The sequence below is a fragment of the Emys orbicularis genome, chromosome 9, assembly GCF_028017835.1.
Source record: "Emys orbicularis isolate rEmyOrb1 chromosome 9, rEmyOrb1.hap1, whole genome shotgun sequence".
NCBI lineage: Eukaryota > Metazoa > Chordata > Testudines > Emydidae > Emys > Emys orbicularis.
Genome location: NC_088691.1, coordinates 72,793,479 through 72,813,463, shown reverse-complemented (window position 1 = coordinate 72,813,463; position 19,985 = coordinate 72,793,479). Strand labels below are relative to the sequence as shown.

General features: G+C 37.5%; 1 protein-coding gene across 3 annotated transcripts in view; it reads left to right on the top strand.

Moving 5' to 3' along the window:
- PID1 (phosphotyrosine interaction domain containing 1) overlaps nt 1-19,985 on the top strand; it is a 161,357-nt gene that overhangs the window by 39,332 nt on the left and 102,040 nt on the right. The window contains exons 1-2 of one of the 3 annotated variants that reach the window (XM_065411183.1): nt 17,233-17,247; nt 18,217-18,363. In XM_065411183.1, the coding sequence (XP_065267255.1) occupies nt 18,229-18,363 (135 nt within the window). In that variant the 5' untranslated portion in view covers nt 17,233-17,247; nt 18,217-18,228. Of the gene's footprint in view, nt 1-17,232; nt 17,248-18,216; nt 18,389-19,985 lie in introns of those variants that run through there. The other 2 variants (XM_065411182.1, XM_065411180.1) reach the window with 2 other exon arrangements.

The window sequence follows — 19,985 nt, the reverse complement described above, 5'->3', positions numbered from 1 at the left end:
TGTGGTGTACTTGTTAAGTCTGTGGGTACAACATTGAAAACCCCCCTATGCCATTCTCCATTGTCTATTGGTCTAGATAAAAGGTCATAGGCATGGGTACTTATCTATTTAGGTAACAAGATATAGGTCAACTTTGCTTTCTGAGTAAAAGGTTTTAATATAGATGTGCTAACTTTGCCTTAGCTTAACATACAGGATATGGCCTGTTGGTCTCTTGCATTACAGCCAAACTTACTTTAATATAAATCTATAAACCTATTACAATAAACCAAATACTTAAACTATAAGAAAAGAGATATATATATATATATATGTAAGCAAGCAGGTTAGTCCTATAGGCTACAGCGCTCTAACTCGCAAGTGTATCCATGCCCTTAGTTTATCCAAGAGATGGTTAACAGGTGACTTGATCACAATCTATAAGTCCTTATACAAGGAAGAAATTTCTGATAAAGAAATAAAAGGCATAATGAGATCCAATGGTTGGAAGCTGCAGCAAGACAAATTCAGACGTAGAAATAAGGTGCAAATTTTTTAACAGTGTAGGTTATTAACTGTTGGGACAACTTGATAGTTTCTCTTCATATGAAGTCAAAACTGAATTCCTTTCCAAGTTATGCTATAGCTCATGCATAAGTTATTGGCTGTGTTGTGCTGGAGGTCAAACTAGATGGTCATGATTGTCCCTTGTTGCCTTAAAATCTATTAATCTTTGAAAAACATGCATACTTAATCAAAAACAAATATAAAAATAGTTTATAAGCTTGGATGACTACCATAAATCCAGTAAATCTGATCTCATACACAACTCGGGCTACAGAATCTATCCCACCAATTGTTGTATCAAGCCCATCAGTCATGCGTGGACTATAGCGTATGTGCTGTGGTTAAATTCTGCTAAAGCTATAAATAAAATAAGTTGTAAAAGGAAAGGCAATAGTACTCAAAATAATTTTTAAAAAGAGTGGGAATACCCCAAATTAAATGTTGTAACTTAATTTTAAATAACAAAGTTCTCAATTTTGCAAACTTAGATTTGTGCTTACCTTTACACATTGTGAGTAGTCGCTGAAGCCAATGGAACTACTCACTTTGTTTAGTTAAGCGTGAGTGCAACTTTTTTCAGGATCAAGGCCAAAGTTAACTACACTTCGTTTTGTTTTGTCTTTTGCTAAATATTAATGTTTCAGCACACACGTTGTCTTCAGGGTTGAAATGTTGCATTTACTGGGCTAGATTTGAACTGGCAGCCAAAGTAGAAAAAACACATTATTCTAGATTCAATCTACTAAGCCATTCAAGTCCTTGCAGAATATATTTTCAAGCTGCCAAGAGCATAATGCAGATCATTAGTGAGTCTAACTATTTTCCATCTGTTTCTTATTCTTTTAAATGTGAGCATTACCGATTTGTTGTTGTTGTCGAAAACGGGGTTGGGTGTACTTGGAGGTAGAACGTGGAGAATTTGAATATAGAAGAGTTGTACTGAGCACTGCTGTCTATACATGGTATAGTCAGTGAATCATGCGTAAGTGTCCAGTTCTTGTCATTAATTAGTCTACTCCATTCTTTTTAATTAGTCTAATTTAAGTCTTGACACATCTATATAAAAATGGACCTTGGTCATAGCAGCTCTTGTCTGAAAACCTTTGACTCTGAACTGCTAATAAACATGTTAACAATGATTGCAGTATCTTATCTATTTACCTTTTCAGATGGCTTTTACAATAAAATTCTGTTTTGGGGAAGTGGGAGAAGGAAAATATTTCCCTTTTTAATGTGCATAGTATTTTCTTGTAGTATCTGAGAAAGTAAAAATTACCTTAATGCTGTAATGTAGCACATAATTGTATCTTGCAGTCCTAGTATAAAAAGTCATGCATAGATTGTAGACTATTGGTTTCACTAACTGAACACAGGGGCTACTACTGTATGGACTTGATAATGAGCCTGTAATTTTTGCATAAGCATTTCTTGCTGGCATTTTTCTCACGGACCATAATTTGTGTTTTATTTGCTGAGGATAGTTTTTGTGAAACAAAACTCCCATTCATGATGGGCCGAGCAAAAGTAGTAAAACATCATCGTAGCTGGGCTTCATTGTACACTGTGATTTTATGTCAAGAATGTTAATGATTTGTTTATGAATAAGTGAGCCTGTAGTATTGAGAAACAATATGTGGCAGGATTGCTGAATGGACATTTCGAAAGCAGAGAATTCTTGAATTGAATAAGCTGTAGATGTTTGTGTCTCAAGCTCATTGTAAGTATGCTTATGGATTTTAAAGAGCAGCATTTACTTAGTGGATTACTATATTCTGCAGTACTCATCTGACATATGTATCAATTACCTGCTGATGAAGCAAGACAAGTGATTAAATATGCTATTTTTAAGGGCAGTTAATCACTTCTAGGTGGTTTAATTTACAAAAAAAGGTTCCTTCCCAAAAGAAATTCTGTGCTTTAAATGGCATCATAGTAAGAAGTTTGAGGAGTCAGCATAGATATGAATGTATTCTTGAGGTTTCAATGCATTGCTTTGATGTAACATTTTATTTTGTTGAACACCCATTCAGCCTTCCTGATGAAATTTTAGGTGTCTCTCATGGTCATGAAGCATATAATTTCCTAATGAGTGATGTGAAAAACTTGGGACGATTTTTCAATTTTTTTGTGATTTCTAGGCAAATTATTCCAAAATTATTTTCTGAGCAGGAAATTTTATTGGTTGATGGAAAAGATTACTCAACTACACATGTCCAGTGACTGAAAATCCCTGAGCGAAGGGGTGGGGTAGAGGGACAGCAGCCACTGTTTCAGTGATGAGTGCCATAGAAAAGTCCAGGAAAATTATTATTTTTTAATTCCGTTCAGGGTTTGTGTGGTGTTCAGTAAATAACATATGGGATTACACAGTGAATAATGGCTATCCAACTACAGAAGCAGTTTCTCCTCCCTTGGTGTTCACACCTCTACTGCTAGCAGAGCACCTCATCCTCCCTGATTGAACTAACCTCGTTATCTCCACACTGATTTATACCTGCCTCTGGAGATTTCCATTACTTGCATCTGAAGAAGTGAGGTTCTTACCCACGAAAGCTTATGCTCCCAATACTTCTGTTAGTCTTAAAGGTGCCACAGGACCCTCTGTTGCTTTTTACAGTGAATAATGAGGATAAAAAGAAATATTGAACAGCTACCTCATTCCCTGAGCACTGTCCTACATGGGCACTGAATGTAGCAGCGGTCCTGTGAAAAAAATACTTTGTGATAATGCAATAAAAGACTACATCCTAATGTACATGCACGGGGGGGACAGAGTTAAGGTTATTTGGGCAACCTTAATTTTGGCGCTTCCTAATTTTTGAGCTTTTTGCTTTCCATCCTTAATGTTCCTTTTAGCATAATTTTTTGGGGACGGGCGGGGGAGTTGGTGTGGAATATAGAAATACAATATAACAGTGAGAGTATGTTACAGCTGCTCTGCTTGCTTCTGTTTTGTAATATTAGTTCTGGTATTGAAGTAGCATCTAAAGCAGCAATCAGGGATTGTGCTAGGTGCTGTACACAGACATAATGAAAATATGCCTGAAACACCTTATAGATTAAGTACTTAATTTTTTGTTTGTTTTCTGGTTAGTAAATAATGTAAAATATAATAACTTCAGCAAGACACCTTTAAAAATTATTAAAATTAATGACAGTTTTATGTTTACGAAGTTGTGACCTCCAAATCTAATTAAGGCTATCTGAAAAGCTGTAGGTACAGAATTATCTGTTTGCTATATGTGGAAGCATGGCAATGTGAATCACTGTGCACTGTGCACGTCTGTCCATGAAACCAGGAATTTCAGCAATGTATTCAGGAAACCTCTTATGCAATTGACATAATGAAATACTGTTGCGGTAGGAGCTCTGTAAGTAAGCTCCCTTCCTGTTGACAAAGTATTCATTTTTTGAAGTTGACCTTTGTAATATAGCTCATTTCTGTGTAAACGAATGGTTACCACTGAGATTGCGATTTATATGAAGGATAACACTGTGACTTATCTGAAAATTATTTGCAATTATTAAATAAATAAATTTGAGCGTGTCTGCGGTGCTATTTCCCCCCAAATCCTCTGTTTCCATGTTCGCTGTGGCATTAACTGCTGGAATCTGTTCTGATGGGAAATAGTATTCAAATAGGTATAACTTTGGCACGCCACCTATGATCATTTCCTCAGGAGCCTATGAGGATAAACATGTAAGTTGCAGAGGCAATCTTATGGAGAAAACTGGATTTCACTCTGAAATACCTTTTCTTTCTGCGCCAAACAGGACCGAGTCTGGCATCAGATTAATACCTGCCGCATATTCTAGCAAGCTAGCTTTTAGAGCCATTGGACTGTGCTTTCTGCTCAGACAGTACTTAGATGGCGGCAGGTATAGTGGGTACAGATAGATAGACAAGGGTAGCTGTCAAATCTGTTACCTTGCCCATCTCCATAATAGCAGCACCTACGGTGGGGATAAATCATCATCTTCCTTACCATCACTTCCTACCATCCCAGTCACTGTGGTCAGATTTGCAGGTGGTGTAAATTGTCATAGCTGTGTTGACATTTACACCATCTGAGGATCTTCCCCAAGACCCTGTATATGTTATTCCTTTGAGATTATGGTATATTTATTACTGACACTACTTGCAGACTTCACTCCCACCTCCACGCTGGAATTGTCAGGTCTCTGATAATGATTGAGTGAATAAACAGCCGAAGTGTTATGTTCTACTTCCATTCACCCTTACATAACAACAGATGCAGATAAAAATATCACTGAGAGTATGGAGGAAAATGATGTTAATGGTGATTTATTTTATGCACAACACACTCTCCATGTATGTAGTGCACTATTGAGCTTCACCAAATATTTGGTGCGGTTTAGTGGTGCATTACATGCTCGAAGTGTCCTCTATCTAAACATAAGAGGAAACCTCAAATCAGTTTCTCTGTCACGTCAAGGATATCAGTGATACTAAAAAGGTTCTGTTAATTTCTAAATGTAGCAAAGGTAAAATGTGAAAGAAAAATATCCATACTAAAGGGCAAGTATCAAAGTTATCTACAGACACTACAGGGAAGTGGGATTATAACCAGACTCTCATTCAATGTGTTGGTAAAGCCCTGTCCCTGTTAATCCTATAGAAGAGGTGCCATTCAAAGGACAATGTCCAGACAGAAAAACATTATTTTAAAATATTCCTGACCTTTGTTACCAATAACCCATAGGTTATTAAACCAAACATTGAAACAAATCCAGTTAATTTTTCACCATTTTTGCTGTTAGTTTTACTTTTTGTGTTTTCATTCCCTTGAATGATGAAATTAGACTGATCTTTCACTTCTGTGTATAACCACTTACATTTTCTTCTTCTTGTGCAACTAGAACATTGCTGTTATGTTTGGGTTTCCAACTATGATGGGAAATGTTTTAAGTCCCAAAACTTCTGTTCACTCCATTGTTCCCAATGCAATGGCCATGATATCTTGATGAGCATGATACCCTACCAGCAGTTGAAGACCAGAAAAAGCAACGCTTGGAGCATGTCCATTGATGTCTGTGACCATTCGATTGCACTCTATAGCGGGCAAGCTTTGCTGAATGTGCAGAGGTCTTTTTCTATCACCAGCCTATCAGAACATCTGCGGGACATTTTACACTGAATTAGCTTGGAAAGCATGTAGCTGAAGAAAGCTGTGCTATGTGCGTGGTGAACTCTAGCTATTGTAGTGGAAAATTTGGTAAAGGTGAACAATGAATGGGCCTCATACACAGCTCTTGCCTTATTCACAGTGCATCTTATAAGATAAAAGCTATACAGCTCCTAATGTGTATGGGGAGCCTTTCTGTGGATCTTGCAGTCTGCTCCAACAGTGAGTGTTCAGTGGATTGATAATGTCTAGCCAAATTGTTCTACATTTATTTTTGTTGTTTTTTTGTAAATCCATTTTCTACCACAAAAGTAAGAAGCTATTTACAAATCTGCAAGCCAGATCATACCTTTTCATAGTAATATCTCTATAGGAGACAGGCAGTGCTGTTAGGTTCTCCTTGCAGTTTCCTCTGTATTTTTTCCGTTGTGGGGTCAGGCTGACCTCATATGGAAGAAACCTTGGAGATGCACATCTTATACATCTCTGCCATGGGTGTAGAGACCTGTCATTATATACTGTCCCTCTGCCTCACTGCCATGTGAATAAGGGTTTCAGAAGCGGACACTTTGACCAGTTTATGCTGCCATTTACACCAGTGCTTAATTTGGCCTGCAGACTTAGATGGGAGTTGCATCTTGTTAATATAGGCAACAATTGACTGAATTTAATTTGCAGAGTATAGCACTTGCTTAAACTGTATGTTCAATTTGGAGACTAAAATAAAGCTATAATATGTAATTCAATATTAAAATAGTTGAAAGAACTAATAGATGACGTATGTGTCCTTTGGGCTGAGCAGTCAGAATACAAACAGCAAGAAACTGCAAAACCAAACAGACAGGCTATAAAAACCATCACTAAACACAAAGTTAAATTGCTGAGAAAACATTTTTTGGGTGGGGAAACTACTGCATTTATTTATTAATTCAGGATAGAATTATTTGTTTGTTTAGGTTGGTGGTTGGGAAAGGGGAGTTTTCAGCAATCTCTTTGTAATTAAAGGTACTGTATAATTTTATTAGAGCTCATATAGCTTTACAGCTGCATGCACTGGAATTGATGCTAAAGTCACTTCATTAATAAGCTTTTGCAGTACATTAGATTGCTATAGAAACGGGGGGCATGGAGACAGCAGGGAAATGTTGGCCAGGCAAGTATGGCTAACTACTAATTTATTTTAATTTCTTTGGCTCTTTCACATCTGCTTAAATAACTGTCTAACACAGATAAGTTGGAGACCATTTGTGTCCTGGGTGTTCAGAAATTTTTGAAGTATTATATTAGAGCAGTAACATATTGTGCAAGGACCTTGAGAAGCTTGGAGCTTTAAAAGCCAAAAATGCTTTCTTTATGCATTGACAATCTATATTATTTCCTTTCACCAAGCCTGAAAAATGTCATGGTTTTGTTTGCAATAATTGACAGGATTTGCACCAAGAAGCCTTTAAAAAAACAGCTCATTTAAATTTTCATTTCTACTGCAACTTCATCACACAGCAAGCTTAGCCAAAATATTCAGATGCAAAGCTTCTTTTTCAAAGGCAGAATTATTTAAATGAAGTTATTGGGAACGGATTGTATTGAAAGTGGTCATAAAGCATTTTTTTAAAAACGCGATCACACACTGAGTGTATTAAGGGTCTGATCCTGCAGTCTTTCTCTGTGCAGAATTTTCGTTGATTTCAAAAGGAGTGAAAGACTTGCAGATTTGGGCCCTTTGTCACCAATCCTGAATTTGGTGAGGGGAACGTGCAAGTGGAGAGGATGAGCCCAGGCTCCTCTACCAACTCTAAAAAGACGTGACAACAATAGGAGCTGTTACCTTGGTGGATATTCCAGCTGGGGAAGACCCTGATTATTCAAGGACCTAGACCTGAAGTTCCTGAACTAAGGTGAAAGCCCTGAAGCCCTTGCAGTCACTGAAAGATTTCTCTGTGATTGGACTTTCTTTTGATATACCCCGAAAGGGCTGGACTGGAATGTGTGGCCTAACCAGGTGGACTGAGCCATAAAAGAAGGGACAGACCTCACAAGGTCTATAACTGGAACTATAACTGAAAAGGGGAGATGTCAAGGAGGGAGACAACTTGCCACATCACTGTCTGACCACCACTTGGTACTGGTGGTGAGTGTTCTCCTTTTCAGTGCCCAATAGGTAAACTCCACGCTAAGAACAGAACTGAGATTTGATCTTACTGTAGCGCTTTCATGTAATTAACCAGACAGTTCTTAGAAGGATAGTTTATGCTCATTTTCTATAGAATCTCCTATTTATATTATAAATTCCACTGTAGGCCACTCTGACTCATAACCTATAGGAAGTGGGAGGACCTGAAGTCAATGTGGATTTTATCACTGACTTCAAGGGAACCAGAATTTTACCCATAGATTCTGGGGCATGTTTACCAAGGTTTTTTCCTGGTCATAAGCCACTCTGTGTGTGTGTGTGTGTGTGTGTGTGTGTGTGTGAGAGAGAGAGAAATTGGAGTGCAGCAAAGCAGCTACAATTTCAGTTATTAGGGGGGCTGCTAGGGACTAGCATAGCCTGAGAAGATGGCAGCACTGACCAAAAAAAGACTCATGGCCAGAATACTGTAGAGAGTGCAGCAATTTAGCACCTTCCTCATGGAGCTCTGCCCCACAGGAGACCCACCGGGAGAGCGGAGATGGTAACACTACTAGTCCTTTGCTGGGGTGAATCCTTCCTCCAGTGCAGAGGACTTAGCTGGGGTACGGATGTGTCATGCACCCTCTGTCCATATACCTGAGGTAGGGATTGTGTCTCCTAAATAGTCTGCTTTTGTTCAAAACCATACCATTCTTCTTAGTGCTGCCTACTCTCTTGGGGAACCATGGTGGCTCCTTTCCAACAACCAAATGGAACGCTTGAGAACATCAGACTTAAAAACTCAGGTTCAGACCAATGAAAGGCAATGCTGTCAATTAGCAACAAAGGTCAATGAAACAATTACACCTCTACCCCGATATAACGCGACCTGATATAACATGAATTCGGATATAACGCGGTAAAGCAGCGCTCCGGGGAGGCGGGGCTGCGCACTCCGGCGGATCAAAGCAAGTTCGATATAATGCAGTTTCACCTATAACGCAGTAAGATTTTTTGGCTCCCGAGGACAGTGTTATATTGGGGTAGAGGTGTAACTGTTCTATATAAACAAATGGATTATCATCATGTTAGACACTCACCATCACATGTAGCTGTGAATCTAGGAATTTGGTGGACTTTCATTTGGCTCGTGTTTAAAAGCTCATGTAAGCTTTGTTTTGGGAAGAGACTCACGTGCTTTGTGTCCTGTATATTGCTAAGCTCAAAACGAGCTCTTAATAAATAATACACACTTCACTCTTTTAAAGGTCAGTATAAATTCCCTATGTGGAACAGGCACCTCACTAACCCAACCCAAATCTTTGGTTCACAGGAAAAGCTTTACAGAGGCGGTGAGGGAGCACTCCGCTATATAACTGCTTAACGAGTTATTGATTTATTGCCGAGAAAGAAAGAAGAAGAGCAGGAATATGACTAAAATGCTTTTTGAAAAGGTTGGGTTAGGGAATGCCTATTTTTCTGGTACGTATTGTACTAGACAGATTCAGTCTCCCTGTCACAGAGAATGGTGAAAGACCTTTTTAAGGCATTCTCTGACACAGAAAATATTGGAATGGCTCCAGCAGTAAATTGAAAAAGAAATAGCCTTGTTCATGCTGCATGATTCCATTGTTTTAATATTGGGCCTTCTGTATCCCATAACATTCCTACTGAAAACTCAACTTAGGAAAAAAAATTGTTGGAGGGCATCGGAGAGGTTAGCTCAAAATAAAAATGAATAGACATGACGTATCTGTGCCTGTGTGTGTTTTATTTTGTTCTTTCTCCTTTTTGACATCTCTTATTTCTTCATTTTCTTCACTTCCTTTCTTTCCTGTTCTGTCACCTCTGGTTTCTGGTTTGCATTTGATCAGGTAAGTGTACATAAATACTCAGGCTTGCACAGGTGAAATTCTGGTACACTGATCCTTTCAGAATTTTTAATCCAATTTAAGAATGCTGATTTGCACACACACACACACACACACACACACAATGTTGCTTGATGACAAAAGCTGGTGATGAGAGGATAACACCTGTGTTAAATGACATGAATGTAGTCTCCTTTGTTGATGTGCTTTCGAGCCAAGTTTCTTGTAGCATTTTCGTTTGCTCACTGCTGGAGTTAGTTTAAATATTATTAGAGATGGAAGGAATCAAAACAAGAAGATGCTGTAACATACAAACACCATGCTAGGGTTAGTGGAGTCCAAACAGGTGTGAAAACTTTTAACTATTCACATCAGATGTAATCATATGGATCCAGACAGGACATGCAACTATTGTAAAAACTGTTAAGTGAAAGTTATTGTACTTTGTTCCTAACAATATTAATAATATTTATATTATTCTGCTTAAAATTATTTACTGTGGACACAACACCAGGAGTATTCAGCAATCAATTTCAAGATATACAAAACAGTCAGCAATAAAAGAATTGAAATTCATTATTTAATTACTAAATAATACGTAATTTCATTTGCATGCTTAATGCTGACACTGAGAAGCTTTTTCCCCCCCATAGGAAGACAATAATAACAGTCAGCTAAATATTGAATCCCTCTCACTTAGATGATGATCTTGATAATGGGACTCTAATTATCTAGCCCTTAAATCCAAGCTGTAAATTTAGCATCTGAATAAGATTCAGAGATGTTTACATCTGGGGTTTTGGGTTTGCCTGTTGTAGAGATAAGATCGGTCATGCACTTCTCATCTGGATCCATACTTCCCCAGAGTTGGGAGGGTGTTTGCATCTGGGCTTGTGTTTTTGTTTGAGCAGCAGTCCTTCTGATTGGAATCACATAAACTTGGTAACAGAACCAAGCAATCCAAGCCAGAGCAAACAAGTACACAGAGTATGAGAACAAAACGTTTCACATGAATTAAGTTGTCATGAAAAACAAATTATTTGAACTTGTAAGAAAACAATGCAAAGAGCATCAGAACAGGGGACTGTGTAATTGTGGTCACTAGCAGAGCTTGTGACTTGTATTTATAAAACCCTGATGATTAGAGTTATTGAAGACAGCATATGACATACCACAACAAGGAGCAAGATGTCTGCCTACCGATTGGCATTGATGATGAGATGAAATGTACCTTAGTGCTCACAAGCAAGGATGCAACAGAAGGTCCCACTGAAAATGTTTTTGAAGTTGAATTGGCTTCTCTTCCCTTTCATGCCAGTTCCCTTCAAAATATATATTTACCCTTGTCTCATCGTCTTAAACAAGCCCAGCTGTGATCGATCCCCTTCTGTCTCTCCAGCAACAGCCCCATCTCCCGTCTGCGATTCCCATCTTCCCCCTCTCACTATCTGTGAGATTCCATCCGGATTTCACTGTTGCCTGCATCCTCTTATTTTATACTCTTGGTGATCTCATCTGCTCACATGGTACCAGCTACCTTCTCTATGCCAATGACTCACTTTTCCATTCCTGACATTTTTCCTTCCATCTAGTCCTGCCTTTTTCTTGTTCCTCTGATATCTCCTGCTGGATTCTCCATCAACTGAAGTTTACCATGTGGCCAAAATTAAATTCCTTTTCTTTCCCCCCAAACATTCTCCATTTCACCCCTTCTCTGTCACTTACCACATTGTCTCCTGCCGATAATGCTAGCTTAGTTCTTCTGTGTGTCAGCTATACACAAACATCTTCCATATGGCTTCATCTTACACCTGGAACAAACCCTACCATATTGCTTGTAAGAAATCCGCTAGTTTCATATGATAGCTAGGGTAAGCGTCACTGAATTGGCACTTTTATTATTATTATTTATTATTATAGAAAATGTAATGACATTTCGTAAACACATTCATAAAAGTTGTATATATTTGATTGTATTCTTAGCCTCCACTGTTCATATGTCACTTGAAGCAATTTGGGGCAGGCACTATGCCATCTCTTCATATGTTTGTACAGTCCCTAGTATGACACCTCAATCCTGATTGGATCTTCAGAGTCCTATTGTAATTCCAATCTTAAATAACAATAATAATAGAATGCCAAAAGTACTTTTAGTTGTGAATCTATCCTTGAGTTGCTCTGATTGCCATTATAATTGCTATAGGGTTTAGAGACATAATACAGGAGTAATTAGCTATTTTTTCATTGAAATATCTGCTGTCATCTGAAAGAGAGTTAATTAATTTGGTTTGATATATTAGCAGAATATATGTACATGTATCTTAACAAGAGACAAGACACAGTCTTAATAACTAGCTTTCTAGAATTTGATCAGTTTTAAAAAGATTACCCTAACCGGATTTGCTTGAATATAAAGAATCATGACATATAAAGATTCTACACACTTGCATGCATAGTATTAGGGTTTGCATTACATGATAATAGGGTTTGCATTGCTGATGGAATGAGTTTTGATGCTAAGTGTGTCCATCTCCTTTATAAAGGATATTATTGTATTGTCCAGTGGCATGTTATGTGAATGACTAATAAAGAACAAATAGATACTGTACAGTAAAGTTGAATGAACAGAAAATAGTATTTAAAGTATATTAGCAATATTTGTTTAAACAAAAACACAGATTAAATGTGGTATTTATTTGTATCCAGTGGCATTTGCTTTAAATAAAACAAAAAGCCTAGAAATAGGTATTTTTTCACATATACAGTGCCAGAATTTTTCCATTCTAGGTGAGGACTTAAAATGCGGGAGGTTTACTCTGAAACACTTTGCGTCTGATTATAATCTTGTTTAGACTGGTGTAAATGGTGATTAGCTCCACTGATGTCAGTGGAGTTATATTTGTATAAAACTGATGTAAACATGTCTGGGGGGCACTGAACTTCTGAAGGTGTCTGCATTTTGAACAATGTGTAAAAACAAAGTTTTGCTCACCTGTGGTCATTAAAGATACCATGGCATTTTTTGTAAACAGCAAGGCTGTTAACCCTGATGTCTTGGTCAAAATCCAGTTGAAGTAATTATATTCTGCCTTCCTAAATTGATTCTGCAGTTTCCGTTGGATGCACTCTCCTAACCTGCTGTGTAGTGTTGTTGTGTGCTGTTAAACAATTTCTGTATTTCACACCAGAGCTAGCTGGACTTTACTGAAAGGTGAATGATCTCTGTATAGAAGTGAGTAAAATGTTAAGTGTTTTTTAAACTTTTAGAATGAAAAGAGCTATAGATTGAGTTGGCATTTTGCTAATGCAGCAATATGGCCTTCAACTGGAAAATCTTTTCCAGTCTTGGGTGCTGCATGGGGGTTGAGTTGTATCCTTTTATTGTAAAACCAAATTGTAGTGATTAATCTATCTTTCAACTACTTCCAATTCAAAATACTTCTTTGATACATATTAATAGCTTACCGTCCTGTGTGTTGCATCATTTGCTGGTCCATGGGTACATGATCAACCTCTAGCAGAATTCAAATAATCTTAAAACATTATGCCTGCAGGCGTAATTACTAGCAACATTTTGTGAGTCCTGAGAATACAGATAAAGTCCCAAGTTTAAAAGCTTCAGGGTTTACATTATCACACATACCAGGGAAAATGCAAAAGCAGCTGAGCTTTTGTGTATTTAAAAAAAAAAAAAAAGTCACTATGGAAATCTTGTTAGGATGCAGGTCAGATTATAATCTCACATACAAAGGTGAATTTCCAGAATAACTCATTGAAGCAATGAAAACTTAAAATCTGACCCACTGTCTCTAAATCCTTGTATTAATGAATGATAAAGGATAAGAGAAAATTGTAGTATATGACTCTGATCATAGTACTGGGGGTCAGTTTGATTCTGATGTCACACAAGTGTAAATCAGGAGTGATTCCATAGGAATCAGTGGAATTACACTGCTGTAAAATTGGTGTGGGTAACAGTGAATGTTGAACATTTAATTAATATGAGTATTGAGAATTGCTACTTAAGCATTTAAAGATGAAAAGCAGTGCATAGTACTAAATATTATCATTAGAAAGACATGCTCTCTATATTTTCTCTCCAAACAATCTTGTTTAATTGTATGTGGTCATGATGTTTTCTTTTAGTCCTTTGGCCATGGAAATGATTTTTATTTTCATTGACATAGAAACATACCTTTCTAATGATAATATTTAGTACTTGTGCACTGCTTTTCATCTTCAATGCTTAAGTAGCAATTCTTAATACTCACATGGGAATGATTTTTATTTTCATTGACAAATTAGAACTAAAAACATAAAATGTTAATGTTTAGTTTTAATGATATCTTATGACTTAGAGTGTTTAGTACATATAATTTCCAAATTGATAGCTGTGAAAAAAGAATTGTTTTAAAGAAGTACTGTATTTGAATATTTGGAGGATCACTGTATGAAATATGTGATGAAAACACTTAAGATTAGAAAGTTGTGGCCCTATGAATGATTAATCTATATAGCTGATCTTTGTGGTCTGGTGGTAGCACATTTCACTATTCTTCAGTGTAAGACTAAAGATTACTGTGCAAGACTAAAATTTGCTGTCACTGGGGCAAGAAACACTTTGAAGGCAAGACCCCTGAGGAAAAATGTACGTACTGCACTACACTGCAGTGATCTCTCTGGTCAGCTAAGGAGTGGGGCTGCTTGGCTACAAAGAGGGAGATTCAACCTTCTTGGGCTAGAAGGGAGGTGAACTGAATGGAAGAAGGAAATGTAAGAACCTCAGTGGTTTCAAGAAGGGCTTGAAGGACCAACACCATGGTTTTGTGTTAAGGTAGCTTCCTAGGACGATTATTAGCCCAGTAAAGTTTGTGTAGATTTTTCAATTGAATAGGTTTCAGATCCTGCAAACATGAAAATACAATTATAATTACCACACTAATCCTGTTTGTGTCATTCTTTGGGAATCAATTAGGCTAGTTTACCTGCTCAAGGAATTTGAAACTTGCTGAGAAGCTCTTGGTGTTTATATTGCTTATTGGCTCTTTGTGTTTCTTGTAAACATACAGACAATCAACAACACTGTCTACATGGATGGAATATAAATTTAGGTACGGTTCTGCTTCCTTGAGGATTTTCAATATAAGAACTACCACATGAAATTGAGTAGTTCTGGCACATAAAATGTAAATGATAATAGTGTGCCCTGAACTGTTATGTATTAAATTGGTATAAATCATGCTTCTTAAGAGTGAGTTTAATGTTCTTTAAAAGTTGTGGATTGACAGCGCTGGAAAGCTAATGTCTCAGCTGTTAAAAAAAACAAACAAAAAAGATGCACTGGTCACCATTAAAAGTCAGCATTTGCCAACAGTTTCCACTAAAGATACCAGTTTGGAACTGGAACTAAGGCTCAGATACACAAAGGGCCTTCAGTGTTGCAATTTCTAACTTCAAGATGCCTTACCACTCAGTGGAATTTCACAGTCCCAGGTTAGGTGCCTTGGTTCCCGATACAATGAATGGGGAGCATTAGGTACAGGAGCAGGTATAAATACATGAAAGGATGTGGGGTGCTTGAAATACAGTTAATTAAATAAAACAGGGCTATGGGAATGATTTTCTTTTTATCTCATTTAAGAGTTTCTCCCCCCACCCCCGCCCTTCTTCTGTTTTCTCCCTAAAGTGCTTATCTGTGGCAACAGCAGTTTTGGCCCATAGCGATGGAGTGGCTAGGCACTGGGTTAGATTTAGTTTTTAGTTTGAAATGCTTCCAGCCATGAACTCTGTTTGGAGTCAGAATCAGTCTACCAGTAAAATAATAGTTGGTGAAAGTTTTTTAAAAAAAGTTTGAATTTACACCCGTCTCCCCCAGCCAGCCATCCACATGCGTGAAAGAGCAGAGCTCCTCTGGGCTGGAGTTCTTGTGTGCTTGATAGAACGGCCATGTTGTTCTCGAGGTTGTGTCATAGAGGGGAAATTAATAAAACCTGTGAGAGAATGTTGACAAGTGAAGGACTGTGGTGAGAAATTCTGTCTCTCAGCTCTGTGATCTGCCCATGTTTCAAGCCTGTATTACTCTTTGTATTATTTTTTATGTTTTCTTCTGAAGAAATAAATCTCTTTTCTCAGCAGCAAGTTAGCAAATCTGTATCCTATATTTGTAATTTAAGGGATACAGTGGCGCAGGTTAGTAGATTAGCAATTCCTTAACTGGAATAGCAAGTAATGTTCCATAACTGATCTTACATTCCTCTTTTCAAATTGAGCATTTCAAATTTCGATAGTATTTTGTGCTAAGCAAGGGCAATAAGGTATATATTGATGATTACCTGTTCTGTTCATTCCCTCTGGGGCAACTGGCATTGGCCACTGTCAGAAGACAGGCTACTGGGCTAGATGGACCCTTTGTCTGACCCAGTATGGCTGTTCTTATGTATTTCTAAGCGTTTACTAAAAACTTACTGAATGAACCTATGAAATTCAAATCAATAAACTCCTTATTCAAAATAGAAAGAAATGAAATAAGAGTATGTAAAAATGTTCCCAGAGAGCTTAGTAATAGCTAAGAGTGCTCTTCTCCATAAATATATGTCAAAGTATATTCTTTAATGCATAATCATTAATAAAAAGAGTGCTCTTTGCCTAAGATAATATGTTACTGTGCTTAGGAGAATGAATGGGATAATGTATAATATGAGAGAAAGCCAGATTAAAAATATGAGTACATCTCTTACCAGAGTGGAAACCCAAATGGCTGCATAAACAGCACGGAAACATTCAGAGATGCCCTGTAGTATGATGACAGGCCATAACTTCATGGGTAGAGTAGGAAAGCAAGTATTATTTTCACAGACCATTTGTATTTCTGCCTTTTCAGTACAGTTATGAGAGTGCTTAGGATGCTATAGATTCAGTATTCATCATCATAACAGTCGTTAGTACAAAACATTGAGGAACTAAGGGTTAAAGTGTTTCAGAGTAGTGTATTGCTTTAACAGTCCTTCAGTTAGCACCCCCAATGACATGTTTATGTAAATTATATATAGAGGTTGTTGCTAAGGACTTATCATACATTTTGAATGGAAAATCCATTTAATAGGGTCTTGAGTTTAAAGCACAGAACTGAAAATCAGAAGACATGGATTCTAGTCCCAGTTCTGACACAGCCTTTCTGTGTGACCTTGGGTAAGTCACTAGGTTTCCTGTTTTGTAAAACAGAGACAATAATGCTTATCTTATTCCTGGGAGTGCAGGAAGGCTAAGCTAAATGAGGTTTGCAAAGCATGCTGAAATCCTGTGATAGACAATGCAAAGTGTAGTTTTATTAATAAAATTTCCTCTGCTAAATTGGAGATTAAAATTTAGTTTTAGTAAAAATAACCTCAAGTATGGTAAGATTAGTAAAGGTTTATAATTAATGGGGCCTAATTTAGAGGCTGTAATCAATGAAGCCGCTATTAGAAATAGGTTCTGTATGTTGTTAGTAATGTCTTGAAAATGTTCATAACTGTATGTCCTTTCCAAATAAATACTGACGAGCAAACACTATATATTTCTGAGTTCAGGATCAGTTGAAAGTTGACTCAGCAAAATTGGTTTGGAAATCTCTCAAGAACAGGCTTTCTTTACTTAAAAAACTTTTAAAATGTTTTATTGTTTTACATAAGAGTTTGTTTTAAAAACTTGCCATTTAATATTATTACTGTTTAGTCTTTATTTTTAATAATTTCCCATTCTAAGCATAGGGAGTACTATTTAAAAAAAAAAAAAAGGGCGGTAAGTGCTACCTACTCTTATGGACCACTACTATGATTTACTTGAGTACACTATATATCATGTTCAAAGTCAGCAATAAAAGGGGGTCCAAAATTAACATGCCAAGGAATCAAAGACAAATAGAGAGGGCCTGACAAGGCATCCAACTCAATGGGAGTGTTGCCAGTGAAGTCAGTGGGAGCAGAACTGAGCCTTGAGGGAGGGGGAAAATAATAAAAACTAAAAAAATTCCTTTGAAATGTTGATTGCTGAATTATAGGGCCACAGAGATAAGGCATTTTGTCTTTTCCTTTTTTCGTCCAAATGTTTTGATTTTTCCCATTTTATCTTAAGTAGAGGCTTGCTGGGTGTGGTCTGACTTTACCAGGAAGGGCAGTTTGTGGAAAGATTCAATGTGTGACTGGGATCTTGATCGATTTTAGTGGGATCTGTGGGTGCCCAGCACTCCTGAAAATCAGGTCACTTTCACTTAGGTACACAAATATGGATTTAGTAGCCTAAAGTTAGGCATTCAAATTTGGAAATTTTGGCCTATGTTCTAAAATCTACTGAGCCGCTCTTTGTGAGTGTCTTATTTGATTGTACATGTTTACTAATTTCTAATAGTAATATCTTTTTTAATTTATAAAACATCCTCCTTCTGCACATGAGGCTTCCAAGGCACTGAATGGACAGTTAAAGACACTCAAGTGAACAGAAGTATTAACTTTCAGTTCTCCTTTGTCTGAATTTAAGTGAATTGCTTTTTTGTTTTATATTTTAGCATTTTCAGACCATGTTGAAGACCAAGTTGAATGTCCTAACTCTTCGGAAAGAGCCTCTTCCTACAGTGATCTTCCATGAGCCAGAAGCCATTGAGTTGTGCACCACAACTCCATTAATGAAGACCCGGGCCCACACTGGATGCAAGGTATTTGAAAAATCAAAAACCCAAGGTGCAAGACAACTGTGGAATTGTTCTACACGTATAACAGGAAAGTGGGGGGGGAAATCATTTTGTTATTTTGGAAACCTCATTAAATAATGCTAATACTCTGAGGTTTATAAATCAAAAGAATCTTTTGGCTTTTTAAAATTAACATTCTGCTCCTTAATAAATGAGGTTCTCATGCATAGAGAATGAAATCCCAAAGCAGTTTTGCAATCCTGGCAATAAATTGCACTTGGATCCTGGCTTCCAAAATTGCTTATTATACTCAACACGCAAGTGTTTTAGTGATGGTGTCATTTCACCTTGGCTGATTTAAACATGATTATCGGTACTAACAACGAGATAAAAGATGAGGGTCCCAGGCCTAAGCACCCTGTTTAGTAATCCTTACTAATGTGCATATTAACCCACTGAAATGGGCTTGCAGGATCAGGCTTGAGATCATATTTAAAAATAAAGAATTAGACCTTGAATTAGTTAACCAGCAAGATGGCTTTGTCCAATTACAGCAAACCACAGCTCCTGAAAAAATGTATTTGTCCTCTAAACTGCGTAAGTGCATAAAGTACTTTCTCTTCTGTGACTATTTAACAATAGTGAACAGATATGCTGGTCTGTCTGGGTATATCTGTTTAAATTAGTTACAAAACTAGGTTAGCCCAGGGGAGCCACAGATGCTATGGGAGATTGTGCTGGATTCTCAGTTGGCTTGTACATCATCAACAGGATTGTTAGCTAAGTTCCAGTTGCTGAGCCAGATACATACCTGAGCCCAAAGGTAGTGAGAGAACGGGTCTTGTAGTCTTGGGCGTCACTTGCCGTGCAAGACACCAGCTGTAAAATAAAACTCTTTCTGATGTCACAGTGGTAGGTGAAATAGAAATTTCAAGTTACAAGTAAAACTTACAAGATCTTTTGTGCCTGTTGTTTCTGGTAATAGCCGTTGAGATATTGCCATTTGGTAGAGGTGTGGAGGGAGAGGTTGCTTGATGGTGGTTTCCTATGCCTTTCACAGCGTTCTCAGTAGGTAAAGGAAATGAGTTGTGGGTACATTATGAAATGAAATGCTTTGCAGTGTTAGGCTGCTTTTTCCTGGCATGTTGGTCACCAGTGTTTTATGAGCAAACCTTTGTTCTAGGAAATTTGACATTCTTGTGGCTCTTTGCTGTGAGTGCAGCTGAGAAGAGCTCATGTTCAGTATCAAGTGCCATTACTGCATTGTGTTGATACTGTAGAACACAGGACAAATGAGCCCTACACAATATTATACGTCATTGCTACTTCCTGAGGTTTCCCTAATGATGTCTTTTGTGTTGATACATAATGAAATTTGGGGAACATCAGTAGTCAAAAGTATGGACTGTGAAGGGTCTGGCTTTCACATCTTGTGTGATGGGGTTAGGCGTAGCAACACTCTCTGAAAGGAAATTTAACTCTGCCTCTGAGAGTATGATGGTAGAGTTCAAATCAGAGAGTGCTATTTGACTCATCCTTCGGTTCTTTAACAAATGAAATCTGTTGTACTGCAAGTGAAGGATGTTGTAGAATGAGTTGGAATCTATAGCAGTCAGAATCCTATTCCATATTTAGCTTTTTACGAA